The sequence below is a fragment of the Mustela erminea genome, chromosome 3 (genome assembly GCF_009829155.1).
Source record: "Mustela erminea isolate mMusErm1 chromosome 3, mMusErm1.Pri, whole genome shotgun sequence".
NCBI classification, from domain to species: Eukaryota; Metazoa; Chordata; class Mammalia; order Carnivora; family Mustelidae; genus Mustela; species Mustela erminea.
This window is the reverse complement of record NC_045616.1, coordinates 102602412-102623977: the sequence shown is the minus strand read 5'-3', so window position 1 is coordinate 102623977 and position 21566 is coordinate 102602412. Positions and strand designations below refer to the sequence as shown.

General features: G+C 37.2%; 1 protein-coding gene across 6 annotated transcripts in view; it reads left to right on the top strand.

Annotated features, from left to right (window-relative positions):
* The window catches only part of CREBRF (CREB3 regulatory factor), a 62176-nt gene that overhangs the window by 20039 nt on the left and 20571 nt on the right, over positions 1-21566 (top strand). For 4 of the 6 annotated variants that reach the window (XM_032334889.1, XM_032334888.1, XM_032334890.1 and 1 more), the window contains 7 exons: positions 1418-1614; positions 3622-3747; positions 5400-6486; positions 12091-12285; positions 14180-14369; positions 15821-15894; positions 21358-21480. In XM_032334889.1, the coding sequence (XP_032190780.1) occupies positions 1606-1614; positions 3622-3747; positions 5400-6486; positions 12091-12285; positions 14180-14369; positions 15821-15894; positions 21358-21480 (1804 nt within the window). In that variant the 5' untranslated portion in view covers positions 1418-1605. The remainder of the gene's footprint in view (positions 1-1417; positions 1615-3621; positions 3748-5399; positions 6487-12090; positions 12286-14179; positions 14370-15820; positions 15895-21357; positions 21481-21566) is intronic. The other 2 variants (XM_032334893.1, XM_032334892.1) reach the window with 2 other exon arrangements.

Here is a 21566-nt window from a genome sequence, read left to right as displayed (position 1 = left end):
TGAATGAGAGCAAGGTGCTGAGTGTAGGTCAGTGGTTCTCAAATTTTAGGGAAAGTCAGAATCACCTAGAGGATTTGTTTAAACACTTAACTGGGAGAAGAGTTTCTGCTTTAGTTGGTCTGGGCTAGAGCTCAAAAATTTTGCAGTTGTAACACAATCCAAGTTGATACTGATTCTGCTGGTCTTGGGATCACACTTTGAGGACCACTGATGTAGAAAAAGATGATGAAGTGGGTATAGCTGTTTAGTCCCCCTCAATTAAGGCCTTTGCAGAGGAGGGAAAAGGGAATTAACATTTAAATTTAAGGCTCTACCACAGTCAAGACTGTGGAGGTGATTTACAATCATTATTTAATCCTTGAAACCCCTCTGTGGAGTATTTTCCTATTTCCCCCCAACATAAACATGTTAAAAACTTATTGTAGTCCATACTTATTATAGTCCATACTAAACTTACTATAGTCCATACTATTGTTTCTGTAAGTTCTCAGATGCTTAATGGACTGAGCCACCCAGGCACCATTGTTGATTTTTATATATTCATTACTCTTTTTCTTTTTCTTTTTTTTAAGGTTTTTATTTTTAACATTTTTTAAAGATTTTATTTATTTGTCAGAGAGCAAGAGAGTGAGCGCACAAGCAAGGGGAACAGCAGGCAGAGGGAGAAGCAGGCTCTCCACTGAGCAAGAAGCCTGATGGAGACTTGATCCCAGGATTCTGGGATCATGACCTGAGCCAAAGCAGACGCTTAATGGACTGAGCCACCCAGGCACCATTGTTGATTTTTATATATTCATTACTCTTTTTCTTTTTCTTTTTTTAAGGTTTTTATTTATTTTTCAGAGAGACAGAGAGAGTACAAGCAGGCAGAGTGGCAGGCAGAAGCATAGGGAGAAGCAGGGTCCCCATGGAGCAAGGAGCCCTATGGGGGACTCAATCCCAGGATGCTGGGATCATGACCTGAGCCGAAGGCATCCCCTTGACTGAGCCACCCAGGTGTCCCTCTTGTAGATATATAACAGATATAAAATGTGGGTTAATTTTGCAGTAATGATTATGCAATACATGGAATTAAATATTGAGAATACTTTCTCATGCAGAACATAAAGTGAATGGGAGCTTTACTTTAACATTAGATACATCTTTCAGATCACAGGAAAAGATAGACCTCAGTTAATTTTGTCATGGTGGTTTTTTTTTCTTTTTTAATGTTGCCAATTGGTTATTGACCTATCCTTTTTTAGAAACAAAGAGAGGAATGGTGAATTTCAGAATAGTTGGTACTAAGAAATGACCAAATTCTTGAGATTGCAACCATTAAGCCTTACTCTTCTAAAGTGTTCTTTGTTAATGTCATTTTTGAAAGGTCAGCTTGTTTTTAATGGTGCTCAGTGAAGTTAATTTGTGTTGTTGACAGATTCACACAGAAATACTAAAAAATAAATAAAAAGCACTGATCCAAACGTTTGAATTGAAGGCATTCTGGGAAAACCTGCCTTTTATTGTGAAAATCATCTTTGATCTTTAAAAGTAAAGCTGGAAAAGAATTTACAAACGAGGAAAAAACAAAGTTTGGAATCGGACTCACAGGATCTGGGCTTGGAAATGCCTCAGGTAAATCATACAGAGCAGGTGCAAAGTTTTATATTTTCCTACTGCAGAAAGTCCATACTATTGTTTCTGTAAGTTCTCTGAATCTTAACACAGCTTGACAAACTCCCTTTTTAAGACACTTTATTTCTGATCTCAGCTACTTTTGAATACATGTCGGTCTTTCCATTGCTTCTGTTTCCTCCTTTGCTACACTTTGAAATTTAATGAGCTTGACATGGGGAAATGTGGTGAATGAAAATTTGGTTAGAAGGGGGCCAGATCTGCTGGCTTTAAGGAGGCTCACCCAACTCCCCTGAAAATTAATCTGCCACAGAAAGCCCACGTCCATCTCCTTGTCTGCTTCCTGTTTCCCAGTTATTCCTTTATTCCTTTCCATTTATGCCTTATGAATTTGAAAGTAGTTAGGAGGAAATGGTGAGAGATTTCAGCCTTTTTCTTCCATATATACACATATACTCCTCATACATATATATACTATTCACAAAAGGTTACTGAGAATGATTAGATCTATTTATATTATGGTAACTACTTTGAATTGATCAGTCCTGGTTTGAGTCAATCTCTGAAGTAAGAAAAGAAGCCCTGTTTTTCCCCACTGCACATCCAGACTTCTTCCTGTCCTCCTCCAATGGTTAGCTCTTATCCTCTTCCCTCTTTGGGTTCAGTGCTGAGGAGAAACGTAGAAATAAGGAGAGGGCAAGGACTCTTAGGTGGCTTCATGTAGAGCCAGGCAGAATTATGCCTTGAGCACAGAAAATAAGCACCTTGCTGGGATTATCCAGTGGCTCAGAGGCAGGCAGCAGAGGCAAAGAAAGGGGATTTGCTAGTTGATATTAAGAAGACCAGTGGCCTAGCTCCACCCCAATCTCCTGGCCAAGTGGATTACACATACTGATTTGGAGTTCTTTCCCATTTAGAGTTTAGTTTGCTGCTTGTGGACTACTTGAAGTTAGAGCTATAACACACTTACTTTGAGCTTGCAGCCTGATAGGGTTGAGGAAAATTAGAGAAAGAAAAGACTGGATTGGGAAGTACCAGTGAAGAAAAACATGATAGGAGAGCATGTAAGAAGGCCAGTTTGTGGTAGGTAGAAGGTATATGAATAGAGAAATGTAAGCAAATAGATTAATAGAATTTTTTTTAAGTTTTAGCAAAAACTTAAGGACAAAAAGGCAAAGAGGGTATTTTTATTCTTTCACATCCTCTTCCTTCATCCAAGTTAGATTTCAGAGTGAGGCCTTTTACTTGTTTGGGCTGCTTTACGAGCGTGGGCCCTGACTTCCTTCTGGAGTGATTTGTGTAGATGTTGAAATGGAAAAGTGGGTTGGAGAGAAAAGAAGGAGCATCAACTCTTGGTGCCAGGTCTTTTTCCCCTTATTTATTAAAGAATGACTTGTACCCTTTTCTGGGATCAGGATTAAGGCTGCTGAGCTCATGCCCAAGTTTCTGGTCTCACCAGTAAGATTTTGGGATATTTGGCTGATCCAGTATCTTCATCATCACATTCCTGGAGGCACTGGTTGCACTAAAGGTGCCCAAATTGTCCTCCAGATTGTTTGTGGAAATAAGACACTGGAGTCACTTAGGAGTACAGAATGAGACCAACTTGTTATCTCTGCAGACCCCAGGAAATAGGAGGAAGTGCTCCATATTGGGAAGATAGAAGAGGAAGTGTTGTTAGAGATGGGTTTGAAGAAATGTTATATAGCCGAATAAAAGTACTCATTAGGTAGTGAATGCTGATTCTAGTGGCTGAATAAACTTTAGTTTTTAGAAGTTAGGTATAAGTAACAGTTGCCACTCTTTTTCTATTTTTAGTGCATCTTCATTATCTTCCTAATTTAAGTTCACAATGTAATGCTAGTTAAATCTCTCAAATGTGCTAAAGAGTAGAAAATATACAGAATTGTTGTAAAACTAAGAAGTTAGTAGGTGTCTGAGTTATGGATAATAAATTGGTCTTGGAGTAGTCTTTAACTTTCTAAAGTTAAAATCACTCTGTTGTAGCCTAGTGTAAGCGGAATGGATCCGCCTTTTGGGGATGCCTTTCGAAGCCACACCTTTTCAGAGCAGACTCTGATGAGCACAGATCTCTTAGCAAACAGTTCAGATCCAGATTTCATGTATGAACTGGTAAGTAACATTTTCTTGGATTCTGCTTTAAGTTATTTGGGGTAAAAATATTGTGGTGTAGGTTTTTTTTTTTTAATTTATAAATGCCTGAATAGAAAAAAGGATGTCAAGTTTGATTTTTTGACTGTCAGTCTAGTAATTTTAGAAGGCTTTATGAACCCATTGAAAAATAGTAAGAACAGGGAGGTGGGTGAGGGGATGGGTGAAACAGGTGAAGGGGATTAAGAGTATACTTACCATGATAAGCACTGAGTAATGTGTAGAATTGTTGGATCACTATATTGTACACCTGAAACTAAAATAACACTATATGTTAATTATATTGGAATTTTAAAATATGCATATGATTATAAAAGTAATTATATATAAATACATGCACACACACAGAAAGTAGAAAGAGTTTATCTAAATATCTTCAAGTTCAGTTTTTGATGATGAGGATGGGAAGCTGTCTTTTTTGATATGCCGGACTGCTAAAGGACTCTTCAACTGGGATATTTAGGAATGATAACATTGAGCAAAGCATATGACACAGAGAATATGAGGTAAAAATAGCAATTCCAATCAGTATACTTATCACTTATTCCCAAGGTAAATAGAAACCTAAGATTCCTAAGAAGAACATTTAAAAAATAATTTTAATTACATACAGCTTAAGCAACATGGAAGTATATAAAAACTGCAAGACTAAATATACAAATCTGTTAATTTACTAAAAATCAACACTTAATACAGGTGAATTTTGTGGTCTGCAAACTGTACTTCTTTAAAACTCTTAGAACACAGACACACATACCCATAAGCAAAAAGGAAGCAAGAAAGCCGCCACACAAATGCAAAAATCAAAACAAACCGGAAAAATGAAAATGCCCTCGTTTCCTTCCTGAACCTCCACCTTCTAAACCTTTTCCCCAAAGATAAGTACTCCTAACAGAGTCCTTCTGTTCATATATAAATACATGAGTATTTTAAGTTGGATAAGACATTCTTAGATACTATATACTGTAACTTAATCCTTTTAATGTAAAGACATCTGGTAAACAGCCTCTCTTGCTAGTACATTAGACTTTAACTTCATTCTTTTTAATGGCTGCATAGTCTCACTAACACATTTTTTAAATCCTATCTCTGTCACACTCGTGAGGAGTATTGTAGTCCCCATGCCCAAGCGTTGTTAACCAGGTCTAATCAAAGATCTTACCCTTCTGTGGTGGAATTTCAACTCCTCTTTGATTTGCTCTTTGCCTCTATATTTAAGTTCTCAGTTCAGAAGACAGGTTCTTCTGTGATGAAGGTAAGGTCTTCATTATTTGCTTTTAATTGAAGCTTGTTTCAAAGGAGACCTCAGATTTTTCTAAGTCAAAGATCAAGAAACGTAAACCTTTTTCAGAAAGAGTGTTTGTAGTAAAGTTCAAGAGTCCTTGATATTTAGACCAGACGTAAGCCTCTCGAGGGGCATATTTTCCCTTTGTTTTCCTTGCCCAAGAAAATGATATTATATGGACTGGTAAAGTGACATGTAAAGAGCCTTTATCTTAAAACAGACCAGAGGTTAAATACTGACTTGTCATTTTGGTACATGGATGTGAGGATGGAGGTGAATACTTCTTTCCTAAAATATGGTGTGTGATTTTTTTTTTAACTTTTCTCAGGATAGAGAGATGAACTATCAACAGAATCCTAGAGACAGCTTCCTTTCTTTGGAGGATTGCAAAGACATTGAAAATCTGGAGTCTTTCACAGATGTCCTGGATAATGAGGGCGCTTTAACCTCAAACTGGGAACAGTGGGATACGTACTGTGAAGACTTAACAAAGTACACCAAGCTAACCAGCTGTGACATCTGGGGAACAAAAGAAGTGGATTACTTGGGTCTTGATGACTTTTCTAGCCCTTACCAAGATGAAGAGGTCATAAGTAAAACTCCAACTTTGGCCCAGCTTAATAGCGAGGACTCTCAGTCTGTTTCTGATTCCCTTTATTACCCTGATTCACTTTTCAGTGTCAAACAGAATCCCTTGCCCTCTTCATTCCCTAGTAAAAAGATCTCAAGCAGAGCAGCTGCCCCTGTGTGTTCTTCTAAAACTCTTCAGGCTGAGGTCCCTTTGTCAGACTGTGTCCAAAAAGCAAGTAAACCCACTTCAAGCACACAGATCATGGTGAAGACCAACGTGTATCATAATGAAAAGGTGAACTTTCATGTTGAATGTAAAGACTATGTAAAAAAGGCAAAGGTAAAGATCAACCCAGTGCAGCAGAGTCGGCCCTTGTTGAGCCAGATTCACGCAGACGCAGCAAAGGAGAACACCTGCTACTGTGGTGCAGTAGCAAAGCGACCAGAGAAGAAAGGGGTGGAGCCTCTTCAGGGTCACATCACTCCAGCTTTGCCTTTTAAAGAAACCCAGGAACTGTTACTCAGTCCCCTGTCCCAGGAGGGTCCTGGGTCAATTGCAGCAGGAGAGAGTAGCAGCCTTTCTGCCAGCACATTGGTCTCAGATTCATCCCAGAAAAAAGAAGAGCACAATTACTCCCTTTTTGTCTCTGACAATTTGGGTGAACAGCCAACCAAATGCAGTCCTGAAGAAGATGAGGAAGACGAGGATGATGTTGATGATGAGGACCATGATGAAGGATTTGGTAGTGAGCACGAACTTTCTGAAAATGAGGAGGAGGAGGAGGAAGAAGAGGATTATGAAGATGACAAAGATGATGATATTAGTGACACTTTCTCTGAGCCAGGTATGGTAATGCTTGGAGGCTTACCAAACTGACCTTTCTCCTGTCTTGAGATATAGATGTTTTCTTTGCCTTAGTTTGGGGATTAAATGACTTACTATCTTGGCTCAAATAAGTAATTTCTTTTTTTCTATTCAGGCAACTCTAAAATAACCACTTTTGCTCATATAGTGATTCATAGGCTGATTCTTCGAGGGCTTCTTCTTAATTTATGTTAAGAGACTAATTTGTTACTCTCTGAGCAGCTGTGCAAAGATGCCAAGAATTGATTGATTTAAAAATATTTCTATTTATATACATGTCCCTCTATTATAGTTGAGGCAAGTTAAGAGTGCCCCAGTGGTAAATCAAGTGATAGTGCTTTATATTACTCATGCTTACAACCAACAAGACCTACTTCATGCATAATGTAAAAAAAAAGAGCTTTTTGTGTCTGTCCCATCTTTCATTCACAGTTTTTTTTCCATTTAAGAAAAATACATGCTGTAATTTAATGAGCATGAAGGATACTCTGCTTTTTTTTTTTATTTTTTTTTTTTATTTATTTTTTTTTTTTTTAAGATTTTATTTGTTTATTTGACAGACAGAGATTACAAGTAGACAGAGAGGCAGGCAGAGAGAGAGAGAGGGAAGCAGGCTCCCTGCTGAGCAGAGAGCCCGATGCGGGACTCGATCCCAGAACCCTGGGATCATGACCTGAGCCGAAGGCAGCGGCTTAACCCACTGAGCCACCCAGGCGCCCATTTTTTTTTTTTTTTTAATATACACAGCACATATAAATAAAAGGGAGGAAGAAAATGAAACCTGTGGGAATTGATTCGCTTCATTCAGCATTTACATGCTTGGGCTGTTGCCACTGTTGACTTGTGCAGTATTTATGAAAATGGTATTGCCAAGTGGCATACAGTTTAAAATGCACAAAGAAGTGAAGATCTTCAAATTTAAGCAAAAGTTGTTTTCTTCAAAAATAGTGTTGATGCTGTAACTTGTATATTCAAAAAACCAAGTTATTTTTAAAACCTTAGAAATTGCAAGAGAGCTCTTTTGTTATAATTGCTGGAATTTCTGGCAATATAAAGATTGGTATTTGATTTTCAGAAAGGTTTTTAAGCCATAGTAGATATATGGTATAGCTGGCAAAGCACTATTATTGCTAGAAAAAAGACTTTGCTTTAGTGAAATCTTTCTATTACACAAATGCTTAGATTTGTGTATTTGATACAACCAAATTTGACTCGGGTGGAGTTTCAAGTAAGGAAAAAGTACTTTAATCCAGAGGAAAAGGGCTTATGCCTTTTTTGGGTTTACTTTAGAACTCTGCATAGTCTGGATAGGACAATTATTTTTTCTACTTAGCAGGAAGATTTTTCTCTCAACAACTTAATAAAGTTTGCTTTGAGGGGCACTTGGCTGGCTCAGTCAGTAGAGCATGTGACTCTTGATCTCAGGGTTGTGAGTTCAAGCCCCACATTGGGTGTAGAGATTACTTAAAAAAAAAAAATCTTTAAAAAAATCTGCTTTGAGGTGTTTCAGGAAAAGTTGTCTTTGTAGCTAGTGGTAAGTTATATAGCTTCCTCCCATGGTAAGCCCAGAGTGCTGTCTATGAGTTGTCTTCAAGGTCTGACCCATCAGCCCTATCGCTTTGAGTTCCATATTTAGGATCAGGGTAGGAGGGTAGGGGAAGGGTGAGACAAAGGGAAGATGGGTAATAACTAAGGGAAATGGAAAATGTGGAGAAGGAGTGGTTTGTCCCGGTAGATGCTTAAAGAAACATGTAAGTCAGAGGGAGTCAGTAAATCCTGCCATCACCAAGCACTATGCTGTCTACCCCACTTCTGGTTGTAGTTTTGCTCTTATCTTGTAGAGTGTTTTTACCTGGATAAGTGTGTTGAGAGATGACTAGGTCTGTGAAGAGAGATCACTTAGTAAGTTGACCCTCATTTGCATTTTGTCAACCTTTTAACTTTGATGGGTGGGAGAGGAGAACCAGTGTTATAGCTGGTGTTGTCCTGTCATGCCACATTCCCTTGCCTTGTCTTCTATAGAAGAATCCTGTTGTGTGAGCTTGTTGGTGGTAACCAGCACTACTTTGAAACAGAGATGCATTGGCTGGGTAAAACTCTCTTCTTGACTCTGTTTAACAATGCTGAATGTTTGGATGGCATTTAATTCACTCCCTTCCAGTTGACTTGAAGTAAAGCCTCTTTGGTTAGTATTACTTGGACAGTTTTCACAAATGTTAATGAATGACATGATTTAACCACAAAATCAACACAATTTTGTGGTATTATTTGGGCTCTATTCATATTTGCTAATGAAAATTTCCCTTTTTCTTAGAAGAAAGAGCTAAACAAGTGGCTTCAGGAATGCAGAAGTGAATTATTGGTGGAAAGCAGGAAGAAATTCTTTGAAGCAGAAAAGTGAGGATAGTTATGGTTTCTTCAGAGTGCTAGTTTTAGAGTGGGTTGATTGGTTTAATTTGCAGCAGTTTACAAAGGCCCTTTTGTGATGACTAGCTCCCTTGATGCTGTTTCTTGGCAGTTGGCTGCAACAGTGCCTGAGCCTACAAAGCTCCAGGAAAGGTGTAAAATGGAGTTTCAGTACCTCCTCTGGCCTTGCTCCAGAGTTTTAATAGAGCCTATTCTGTGGACAGGCTGTGACTGTTTGGGGTCATTGGGATTACGTGGTGTAATACTAAGAATTGGGCCCCCAGAATGAAAGTTTATTTTCTAATCTGTACTAAACATTTTCAAGATTGACTTTACCAATAGTCTGCACTAACCAAAGATGTATGGTTAGAATTTGACACAGTAAATGTAGCCTTTTTGACTTACATTTGATAATCATGTCAGATAAGCCCAATAGGAGCTAGACTTCTTGAGTCATGGGACTTGAGTCAGTTCTAGCTCTGCCAAATCACTTAAAGCCTCCATGAGCATGTTTCTTTTTTTAAATGGGGTTAATGATATCTTTTTTACTGAGCTGTCAGAAGTCTCAAAGTATCTGTAAGTGAAATATATAAGTATATTAAATGAAAAGTAGTGTTTTGCCCGAAGTCCAGGCCACCTGAGGAGGATTGCTAAATTGGGGAGAATATCAAAACAGTTATCAGAGGGATGGGATGCCTGAGGAAGCTATATATGAAAAAGTTTCCTTTATGCTTTGGGCCAGGGTAGATTTAAATATGGAATACTAGTTCTTCTATTTTTTTACTGAAGTATAATTGACTTACAATATTCTCTTAGTTTCAGGTGTGCATCTTAATGACTGTGCATCATAATTACAACATGATCCCCATGATAAGTCTAGTTACTGTCTGCCACCATACAGAGGGTTGGGTTTTTTTTTTTTACTTATTTTTTTAAGTTTTTATTTATTTTTAGTTAAGTATGATTGGTATATAATATTAGTTTCAGTGTATAATATAGTGATTCAATATTTATGTACATTACAAAATGATCTCTACATTAAGTCTAGTTACCAACTGTTGCCGTAAAAAATTATTACATTATTGACTATTTCCCAAGTTGTACTTTATATTCCATGACTGATTGGCTTTATAACTGGAAATTTATACCTCTTAATCCCCTTTACCTATTTTCCTCCTCCTTATCTTGTATATGGTTTGTTTGTTGTATTGTGAATCTGTTTCTGTTTTGGTTTGGTTATTTTGTTTTTGTGGAACACCAGTTCTTGACATTGGTAGGAAGTTGGAAGTGTTTTTGTTGGTCTATCTGCTTGTGTTGAGGTGTTCCCAGCCATACTGGGTTAATTCTCTGAGCCAGTAGTTTCTTCAAGCCAGTTAAGTTTTTCTTGGCCTGGTGGAGCCAGGTCTTCGGAAAATGCCATTTCTGGTGGCACCGTGTGGCCCTTGCATCTTTCCAAAAGCTAGGTTGATCTCTGGAACAAGATGAAATCCTTAATTTGAAGTGTAGCATTGGCACAAATAAATAGGCCAAAGTCATTGTTTTATGTATCTAACACAAGTTCTAAAAATCAGACTTCTAGAAACGATGGTGTGACTTGTTCATCATTTCTTCATAAGAAACTAGAGTTCCCTGTCACACTCCTTGCCATATTGTTTTAAACTACCACATGTGCACTTTAGTGCTGTTAATACCAGCAGTTCTACAGAGAGTTCTCTTGATTGTTGCCTTTGAAGTCAATTCTGGTCTCCAAATTGATTCTTTTTTAAAAGGTTATGTTTATTGAAGTATAGGAAGTATAAATATGAAATTCGCCCTTCTCTAAGTGTACACTACTGTGAGTTTTGAAAAGTGCTTGTAGTGCTGGTAACCACTACTACCATCAAGATACAGAAGAGTTTCATCACCCCCCCCCCCAAATTTCCCTTGTGTTCCTTTATTTATTATTTTTTAAAGGTTTTATTTATTTATTTGACAGAGCAAGCAAGCGAGAGCACAAGCAGGGGAAGCAGCAGGCAGAGGGAGAAGCAGGCTCCCCCTTGAGCAGGGCCCTGGGATCATGACCTGACCTGAAGGCAGACACTTAACCGACTCCCACCCAGGCGCCCCTGCCTTGTATTTTTTTAGAGTCAGCCCCTCCCTCCACTCCCAACTCCTGGCCCACCGCTTTTTAGTTTTGCCTGTAGTTTTGGCTTTTCCAGAATGTCATACAAATGGAGCTATATTTCTGCAGATATTATCACTTTTTTAGTGTCAGTTCCAGAGAAGTCATGTTTTTAGGAGACAAAGTGGTCATTCTGCTTTGTCAGTGCTACCCAAGTTTTCCTGTCCACCTTAGTGTTATATACATCCTACGTGGGGTCCATCTCCACTCCTCCATGTACTTAGCAGTAATGACGTGGCGTACACTAAGATGGGCATTCTCTGAGGGTATTTTAGATTTGTACGTCATCCTGCGTGAGGTCTGACCAACAGTTCTAGCAACTCAAAATTAAGTTTTTTCTGATACTCTCCCTTAGTAAGGAAAATAACTTCTTTTAAAAAAAAAGTGAAGTAGATGCATATTGCTTCCAGTAAAATATTAAACTAGGCATATGTGTTTTTATTTGCGAGTCTGTGAGAACACTCTCATTTTTGTACTTTTACAAAAGGGGTAGGGTGGGAGGTAGGCAGAAAACCTATTCTATGGACAGGTTACTGCCTCACAGAACTCTGGTAGGATACAATCACAGAAATGCACACACTTGTCTGTCTGGGAATGTTTTGGATGCATAAATTTTAGATGGAAGGCATTTTAAATCATAGTGTAGGGTCTTAGTACCATGATCTAATGGTGCATTTGACATTCCTAGAGCTATATTTCATTATTCTCTCAGTGAGTGCCTATTTAAAGATATTTTAAAAAGATTTCCTAACTCACACGAACCAGAGAGAACTATAAGGAGGATAGTTACCTATGATTATTAGTCTCTGAATATTTTATGAGTTAGAGATCTCCATATTAAAAATTATTTTATAGACCTGGTCTGTTACCTTTGATATGCCAATGATGTTTTCAGATGAAAGGAAATATATCAAGTGACAAATGGAAGAGATCTTTTTATTTGCCTTGATTGCTTTATTGAAATTTATGGACCTTAAGAAATTGGGGATGGGGGGGCTTTCCTTTTTTTTTTTTAAGGCTATGAAAATGATTCTGTAGAAGACTTGAAGGAGATGACTTCAATATCCTCTCGGAAGAGAGGTAAAAGAAGGTACTTCTGGGAGTATAGTGAGCAGCTCACCCCATCACAGCAAGAGAGGATGCTAAGGCCATCTGAATGGAACCGAGACACCTTGCCAAGTAATATGTACCAGAAAAATGGCTTACATCATGGTAAGAGGGAATTGTGGTCAGACATTTCGTGTCACTAATACAGAAATCATAAACCATAATGTTTCCTATCCATGTACCTACATACTCAGCCCTTACTAGTGAAGTGGAGAGGGGAACAGGAGAGCTGCTGTATTAGCTATCTCTGCAGAGATACTCACAAATAGCATTTACTGGTAGTGAGAGCCATCACCTAAACAGGGAGGAAGCTCTGCAGAAATGATTTCTGGTCACTTCCTATTATACTTACCCTGCCCGGGAAGGGACCAGGAGACTGCTGATTGAGTTCTGACCTGCCACAGTTGCAATAGACCAAAAGGGTTGGGGAGAAAGGGAATGGGTTCCAGCATCTTTCTCTTCCGTTCTTGTCCAGTCTCCAGGCTGAAATGTAAATAGGGAGATTGGAATCAATGGTGGTGGGAAGAAAAGAGGAAGCAGAGGAAAGGTAATAATTGTAGAGAAAAGAAGTGGAGGGCACCTGGGTGGCTCAGTGGGTTAAGCCGCTGCCTTCAGCTCAGGTCATGATCTCACGGTCCTGGGATCGAGTCCCGCATCGGACTCTCTGCTCAGCAGGGAGCCTGCTTCCTCCTCTCTCTCTCTCTGCCTGCCTTACTGCCTACTTGTGATCTCTCTCTGTCAAATAAATAATAAAAAAATCTTTAAAATAAAAAAAAGAGGGCGCCTGGGCGGCTCAGTGGGTTAAGCCGCTGCCTTCGGCTCAGGTCATGATCTCAGGGTCCTGGGATCGAGTCCCGCATCGGGCTCTCTGCTCAGCAGGGAGCCTGCTTCCCTCTCTCTCTCTGCCTGCCTCTCCATCTACTTGTGATTTCTCTCTGTCAAATAAATAAATAAAATCTTTAAAAAAAATAAAATAAAATAAATAAAATAAAATAAAAAAAAGAAAAGAAATGGAGAGAGAAGAGTTGAATGGTAGGAGTTGGGAGCAGCTTATATAATCTTAGGCAAAGTTTACCTCGGAAGATGTAATTAAGTAGAATTTCTTCTTTTATTTTGTATGATCCAAAATCTGTACCAAAAGGGCGGAGAGCACTAGTAAGTTTGGCACTCAATGAACAGTTTTAGTAATCTCTCATGCTACAGCTGTAAGTTGCTAAGCAATTTTGTTTTGACACAGGAATTATATCAGAAGTATATTTGTGCCTCATATTCCCTCTCCACTGGCACTCAGTCTGTACTCTACTGTTCTTAGTGAATAGACCTAGCTTTGGCCTTCACATTAGTTTTCTGCGAGAAATGAAAAGACAGGTCCAGTAAATGGTAGGCAGCACATGGCCAGTACGAGGAAAATTGTTTGGTATATTGTAGTTCAGAAGGCCAGGCCATCTCTGTTGCCTTCAGTGATAGGGCAAGACCCGCAAATCTTCTCTAATGTTATTTATCAAACTAACCAAGGAAGAGCTTTCACAAAAGGCAGTACTTACTTGTTGGCCTTTTGAGTCCAGCACCAGAGTATATGTCTGGGAAATTTTCAGTCGCAGCATCAAAACATCTTGGTTTGAGTAAAATCTGTTTCTTTTCTGGGTGTATATTCTACCCTTGCCCTGATTTTTGGATGCAGTGAACTTGCACTCCAATCCTGAGGTTTATGATGCTTATTACCACTATGCATGTAATTAAGATTCTTTCATACCAGGGCTAGAAACTTTAGGGTGGAGAAGGACTTGGCAGGGACTGGAGCTGTGCCATACTTCCCCAGTTTCTTGGAGGCACAGGTGGGAAGGAGAGAAGGCTAGCTCTTTTAGCATATCATGCTGAGACTTCTGAAACATGCCAGGACTTGACAGAAGGGTGAAATGTGGTTTTAATATATGGCTGTAGAATATATCTTTGGTGAAATAAAATGATCTAATTTAAACTTCTTTTAAACCATCTGTAGGGAAGTATGCAGTAAAGAAGTCACGGAGAACTGACGTAGAAGACCTGACTCCAAATCCTAAAAAACTACTCCAGATAGGCAATGAACTACGGAAACTGAATAAGGTGATTAGTGATCTGACTCCCGTCAGTGAGCTACCCTTAACAGCCCGGCCAAGGTCAAGGAAGGAAAAAAATAAGCTGGCTTCCAGGTAAATGCTAATCATGTTCACCTGTGTAAATAAAGCCTTGGTGGTGAGGTTTTAGACTTTAAGTGAGCTTTTATAGATGATTGTCAACCATTTATTCAGAAATATGCTTTTATAAATATTATAATGAGAATATTGTAATTTTTCCTTTGAAAATAAAGATGGTATTTATGCTTTGTTTATGCTTCATAAAACCAAAAGATGGTGTTCTGCTTTTAAAGGGGAGAGGTGAATGGACTCAAGTGCATTGTATTATAAAAATGTAAAAATTTATCATAGTTTTACTTTTTCTTTGTTTTATGGTAAGTCATTTTTTTAATTGGGGTATGATTTACTTGAAGTAAAATGTATGCCTTTTAATGTACACTTTTATGGGGTTTTTAAAAAAGATTTACTTAGAGAGTGAGTGCCAGTAGGGGGAGGGGCAGTGGGAGAGGGAGAGAGAGAATCCCAAGCAGACTCTGAGTTGAGCATTGGAGCCCAGTATGAAGCCTGATCTCACAACCTTGAAATTACGACCTAAGCGAAAACCAAGAGTCTGTTGCTTAACCAACTGAGCCACCCAGGCTTGTCTATGGTACACTTCTTTGGATTTTGACAAACGTATCCAATCATATACACACCACCACAATCACCAGTAATCATCCTTTAAAAAAATTTCCTCATGCCTCCTTGTAAAGGAAACTCCTTCTGTCACCCCTGATCCCTCCAACCACTGATCTGTTTTCTGTCCCCAGAGTTTTGCCTTTTCTAGAGTGTCATATAGATGGAATCCTATGATACGTAGCCTTTTGACTCTGGCTTCTTTGATTTAACATGATGCATTTGAGATTCATGTTTATCCATGTTGTTGAGTAATAGTTTGTTACTTTTTATTGCTGAATAGTATTCCTTTTGGGGGATATACTACAGTGTGTCCATTCACCAGTTGAAGGATATTGGGCCAGCTTCCACTTTTTACCAATTATGAATAAAGCCACCAGAAACATTCATTTACAGGTGTTCGTGTGAACATAAGTTTGCATTTCTCTTGGGTAAATACCCAAGAGTATATGTTTAACTTTATAAGAAATTGCCAAAATAGCTATTTCTGAAGTAATAATGTAAAATTTTTGAAAAATCACTGTTTTTCAAAGTAGCAGCATGCAGTATTTTATATCCCAATTAGCAACATGTGATGGTTCCACTTACTTTACATTCTCTTGGTATTGTCAGTTTTTGTTGTTTATTTTAGTGTATTTGTCATTATTTTTGGACGTGTGCTAAAATTTTCAAAAATCATTTGGATTAATGATTATATTGTGTGTTTTTTGGAAACTGAGTTCCTTGATATAAACATCAGTAGGCAGTGATTTTTGGTTGTTATTAGAAAATGTTTGACAGCAGCAAAAAGAAGTATATTCTGAATGTTCACTTAAAAAAAGAAGTGAACTAATTGCTCCTTCCTTTCACAGGGCTTGTCGATTAAAGAAAAAAGCCCAGTATGAAGCTAATAAAGTGAAATTATGGGGCCTCAACACAGAATATGGTAAACCTAAACTTTTAAGAATTTGATTAATCTTCTATTACTTTGCCGACCATTCTCTTTTTCTTTGGTTTTGTTATTTGCCTTCCCTGTATCCTGCCAAGTTTTAGGCCAGCCTCCTTTTTGTTCATTCATTCAGTAAGCTACATACTCACTCTTATTCATTCATGTTCTCCTTTTAATGAGTGTCTGTATCTGTGGCTCCCCATGCCAGATCTCCTCTCTCTCCTGAAGAGCTTCTCTGCTTGTGACCACAATAATCTCCTACTTCATTTTACAATTATGTTGCTGTGTTAGCCAATTTTAGTGACTAGTGTTTATTTTAATCTCTGAGTGGATAATTTAGATGTGTATTTTACAAATTTGACTGCTCATTAGAATCATCTGTTACGTGCTAAAGTACAGATTTCTAGGCTTCTCCCCAGATCCAGTGAATTGGAATCTGTGCAAGTAGAACTCAGGAGTCCATATTTTTAACACTATCCCCATATTACACTTAGGCAACTATCTTAGCACTTATTTGGTAACTGTTGGTTTAGCTCGGTACCACCCAGTCTATCACAACATGGCACATGTAAAAATTATCATCACTGAGGTATCTTGGAATTTATCAGAGTAGGCTGCTCATGGGAAGGGAGGCCCCTTTGGGCTGAGAGGATTAGCATCTCAAACCCCTGGAACCCTTTTACTGTACACTAGAGGTTTGGAAAGCTCTGGTTTTGATCTTCTGTACTAAGAACCACCTTTCCTTTCCTCCTCACTCTCTTACTACTCCTTAAGCCTGGTGTCATAAGAGTTCATATGTTCTTTTGCCTCTAAAATTGTCTTATTCACTGTATAGCTCTTGGGCTAAGTTGTATCTGAAAGTGGATGAGTGGTAAAATGGTAAGTTACTATTTGTTTCCAGAGACTTTCTGAAGTCCAGCGCGACATCTGGCACATAGGTGCTCAGTAAACTTCGTGCAGTTTTCTTAATTTGTATCTTGATTATCAGAAAGAGAATTTCCTATTGTGAAGTTTACAACTTGTGAAATGAGCTGATGGTTTTATATATTAATGGCCACTCAGGAACTTTAATCAGGTAAATGAATTAGGTAAAACAATAGTTGGTTTGTGGCAAGGAAATCTACCCATTTTCCTATTATTCTTTCTTGCTGTTGAAGCATTCTGACCTTGAGCTCTGTGAGTATATATACACATAATGATTACAATATCATATGTATTCATATTCTCTTTTAGAACCAGATGACTTGGGCTCCAGGGCAATGTGGTGGGCCATTGGGAGCCTTCTGGGTTTGTGTTTCCTTGGAGAGTTGTAGGCATCTGTATGTGTTTTGTTCAGTTAACGTATTTATCCATAATTATGTATATATGTATATCCATAATTATTTATAGTCAGATATTTTTGCATTTGTCTGCTAATGCACAGCCCCCCACACATGCTTTGGTCTGTGATGTAAATATATTCTGGGTTAGGGAACACCTGGGAAGTTGGTAATGTCCAGAAGTATGTATACTTCTGGATGTGTTGTTCTATCTCAAATTGAGTTATGGTAGCTGTCTTAAATTTTTCTTGTTTCTAAAGCTGACTTAAAGCATCTTATATTTTCACGTAGGAAAAGGCCTATCTTTAAAAGGTACCATTTTCTTCTCAATTAGCATGAAGGAGGACGGACTCTTATCATTCATTTATTTCTCTTCCACTTCTGTCTTACTAGCTTCTCTTCTCCAGTTTCTGGGAAAGAACAGCCAGCCTTAACTATTGTTTTAGAAGTCATTTCAAAACCTATGAGATGCTCTTGTGCAGTTTGCCATGTGTAGTTTGAAAAATCTTCCTAGAGTTTCTGGTACATTTCTCAAGAGAATGGTGTCCTCGATTCCTTGAAATTCTGTCAGATGGCCTGTTACTGTTTTGTGGAACACTTATTATCCACTACCCGCCTATTAACCCAATAGTTTCTGGAATTTGTAACTCACAAGTCAGTGACATTTGAAAAAGAATTTGGAACTTGATAACTATAGGGTTGTGAACTTTGTATTTTGCCAGGTGAAGACATTAAAAAGAACATCATCTACAACTACTATGATTTCATACAAGGAAGGATGTTTTAGCACTAAAAAATTGAGACAAATAATCTCAGAATGAAATAAACTTAATGAAAAATTTACTCCATTATCCTTATCCTTTTTATTTATTTATATTCTGAAGGTCTTAGTTACTCTGCATTATATGTTTTGTACTGCGTAGAATTAAGCACAACGTGATACCCTGCCTTTCTAACCCTTTTATTTTAGGATTAAAGAGTTTGTATCCCTTAAGATGTTAAAATGGAATTTACCTGGCATTTAGAGGGTGAAGGATTAACAGTATGTAAACACAGGAGTTAATGCATTCATCATCATTTATGCTAAAGATTAGGTGCCCAAGTAAATATAAAAGACCACACTGAGAAGGGACATCCCTAAGACATCCCCAATTGGAAAATGAACCAAGTCATGGAAAACTGGGGTAACCCAAGAGGTACCAAAGAGCAAAAATTTTTAATTCTGATGAACTCCAGTTTGCCAGGCTTTCCTTTTATATTTCATAGTTTTAGTGTTCTTAAAAACTTTGCCAACTCCAAAATGCAAATACTATTTTGTATGTTTTCTCCCAGAGTTCATATAGTTTTAGGTTTTACATTTAGGTTTATGATCCATTTTAGGTTAATTTTTATTTATGGTATGGGTTGAGAATTGATGTTCATTTTTTTCCCATATGACTATCCAGTTGATCAAACACCATTCATTAAAAAGATCTTCCTTTTCCTGTTCAGTTGTTTTTTACCTTTGTCAAATCAGTTGACCCTAAACATATGAGTCTACTTCTGGACTCTGTATTCTGTTCCACTGATCATTTGTCTACCTTTATGTGGGTACAAACTATTTTGATTACTGTAGTTTTATAGTAAATCTTAAGTCAGGTAAGTATAAGTTCTTGTTAGTCCTACAATTTTGTTTTTTCAGAGTTGCATTGGCTATGCTAGGTCATTTACATGACCATATACATTTTGGAATCACTTTTTACAAAAAAGCTTACTGAAATTCAGATCAATTTGGAGAGAATTACCATTTCAACAAAATGTAGTCTTCTAATCCACGAACTTGGTATTTCTTTACATTTGTTAATTCGCCTTTAATTTCTCTGTGCCTTGTTTTATAGTTTTCAGTGTTAGAATGCTTAACATCTTTTGTTAGATCTATTCCTGGGCGTTTTATTATTTTTTTTGGTTGCGCTGTAATTGGAATTATTTTTGAAATTTTATTTTTAAACTTTGCTGCTAATATATAAAATGGATTTTTGCATATTATTATCGTATCCCATTATCTTGCTAAATTTGTTTATTAATTCCTGTGGTAGGTGTATAGATGCCCTGGATTTTCTGTTTAAGCAGTCATCATCTGCAAATAGGGATGGCTTTATTTCTTTTCTGATACTAATGCCTTTGCAAACAAGGCAATTACCATTTCCATTCAATGTCCTAGATATTACAGTAAGGCAAGAAAAATAAATCAGTCTTGGGTGTGGGGTACCTTTCACCTTAAAGTAAGATGTTGGCAGTAGGCTTTTTTGTAAGATGAGATGCCCTCTATCACTTTAAGTTCTCCCCCCCTTTTTTTTTGTAATTTCATTTATCACAAATGGGTGTTGAGTATTGTCATATGGTCTTTTTTGCATCTCTTGGAGCAGTCATGTTCTCCTTTATTCGGGTAAAAGATCACATATTTACCTCTTAATACGGTAAATTACATTAACTGATTTTTTTTTAAAGATTTATTTATTTACTTACTTATTTATTTATTTGACAGGCAGAGATCGCAAGTAGGCAGAGAGGCAGGCAGAGAGAGAGAGGTGGAAGCAGGCTCCCTGCCAAGCAGAGAGCCCAACACGGGGCTCAATCCCAGGATCCTGGGATCACGACCTGAGCTGGAGGCAGAGGCTTTAACACACTGAGCCATCCAGGCGCCCCACATTAACTGATTTTTGAATATTAAACCAACCTTGCATTCTTGGAATAAACTCTACTTGGTTGTGATATATTGTCCTTTTTATATTAGAGTCTATTGAAAATATTCTATAAGATTCTGTTCTAAAACATTAAGTTGGATTTTGTGTTAATATTTTGTTAAGGATTTGTGTGTCTGTATTCAAGAGGGATATTGGTCTGTGATTTTCTTTTTTTTTAGTAATGTTTTTATCAGGTTTTAGTATTGGGGCTATTTTGACCTTCCAGAGTGAATTGAGCCATGATCTTTCCTCCTCTTTTTTGAAAAGTTTAATAAGATCAGTTTTATTCTTCATGTATATTTGATACAATTTTCTATTAAAACCCTTCTTTTAGAAATATTTTTGGATAATTTAATTCCCTTACTTGAAATAAGCTGTTCATATTTTTTATTTCTTCTTGTGTCAGTTTTTTAAGTTGCATTTTCTTTCTTTTTTTTTTTTTTAGCAATAATACTTTAATGGTAATTACTAACAATTCAGGACATCATGTTTACTGTGAAAGACTTGCCTTCAAAGGACAAAAACTAGAAAACTGGAACTTAAAATTTCCAGCTTATGTGGGTTTATTTTTTTAGAACTAACCTTGTTTTCTCTCTCTTTTTTTAAATTTAAAAAAAAAATTTTTTTTTAATAAACATATAATATATTTTTATCCCCGGGGTTCACAGCACTTAAGTTGCATTTTCAAGGAATGTGACCATTTTTACCAAGTTGTTTAATTTGTTGACATAGCATTTTCTTATTATCTTTTCAATAGCTCTAGATTCTTAAGTGATAACTCCTTTTTCATTCCAGATATAGGTGATCAATCTATTTAGCTAGGGATGGGGGGTGGGAGCGAATATCAATTTTGTTGCTCTTTTTAGGGAACCACTTTTGGCTTTGTTAACTTTTTCTGTTGTATGTTTCTGCTGTTTTATTGATTTCTGCTCTTTATGATTTACCTCTTTCTATTTACTTTTGGTTAACTCTCTTCTTAAACTGGGGATACTTTTTAAAGTTTTGTCTTTGGAGGACTTGAAGGACTTCATTTGATTTATTTAGTAAATATTTACTAAGATCCTGTGATTCAGTATACAGGCACTATTTTAGTTCTTAAAGCCATGAAGACAATTAAGTTGCTTACAGGATAGTAGACATTGATACATGTCTACAGTGTGTGTCATCAAAACCAGCACATCATTTGAAATTTGTTTCTTTGGATAAAAAAAAAGCTTATAACTGAACTCTACATCTAAAACTAGTGATGTACTATATGCTGGCTAATTGAATTTAAATTTTAAAAAAGCTTATAACCGTCACTACTTAATATTTTCTTACAAGTTTTCCATTTTTAACTGAATAACTGTTATTACACAATAAAAAGAAAATTCTTCCATATTGGTGGCATGTTCCAAGTGTCTTGTTCTGTCTTCCAGATAATTTATTATTTGTAATCAACTCCATCAAGCAAGAGATTGTAAACCGAGTACAAAATCCAAGAGAGGAGAGAGGACCCAACATGGGGCAGAAGCTTGAAATGCTCATTAAGGATACTCTTGGTAAGAATATTGGATGAATTCCTAACAGTAACATGTGGAGTAAGGTACATGATTTAAGGAGATATTAAACATTCTTTTAAGGAAAA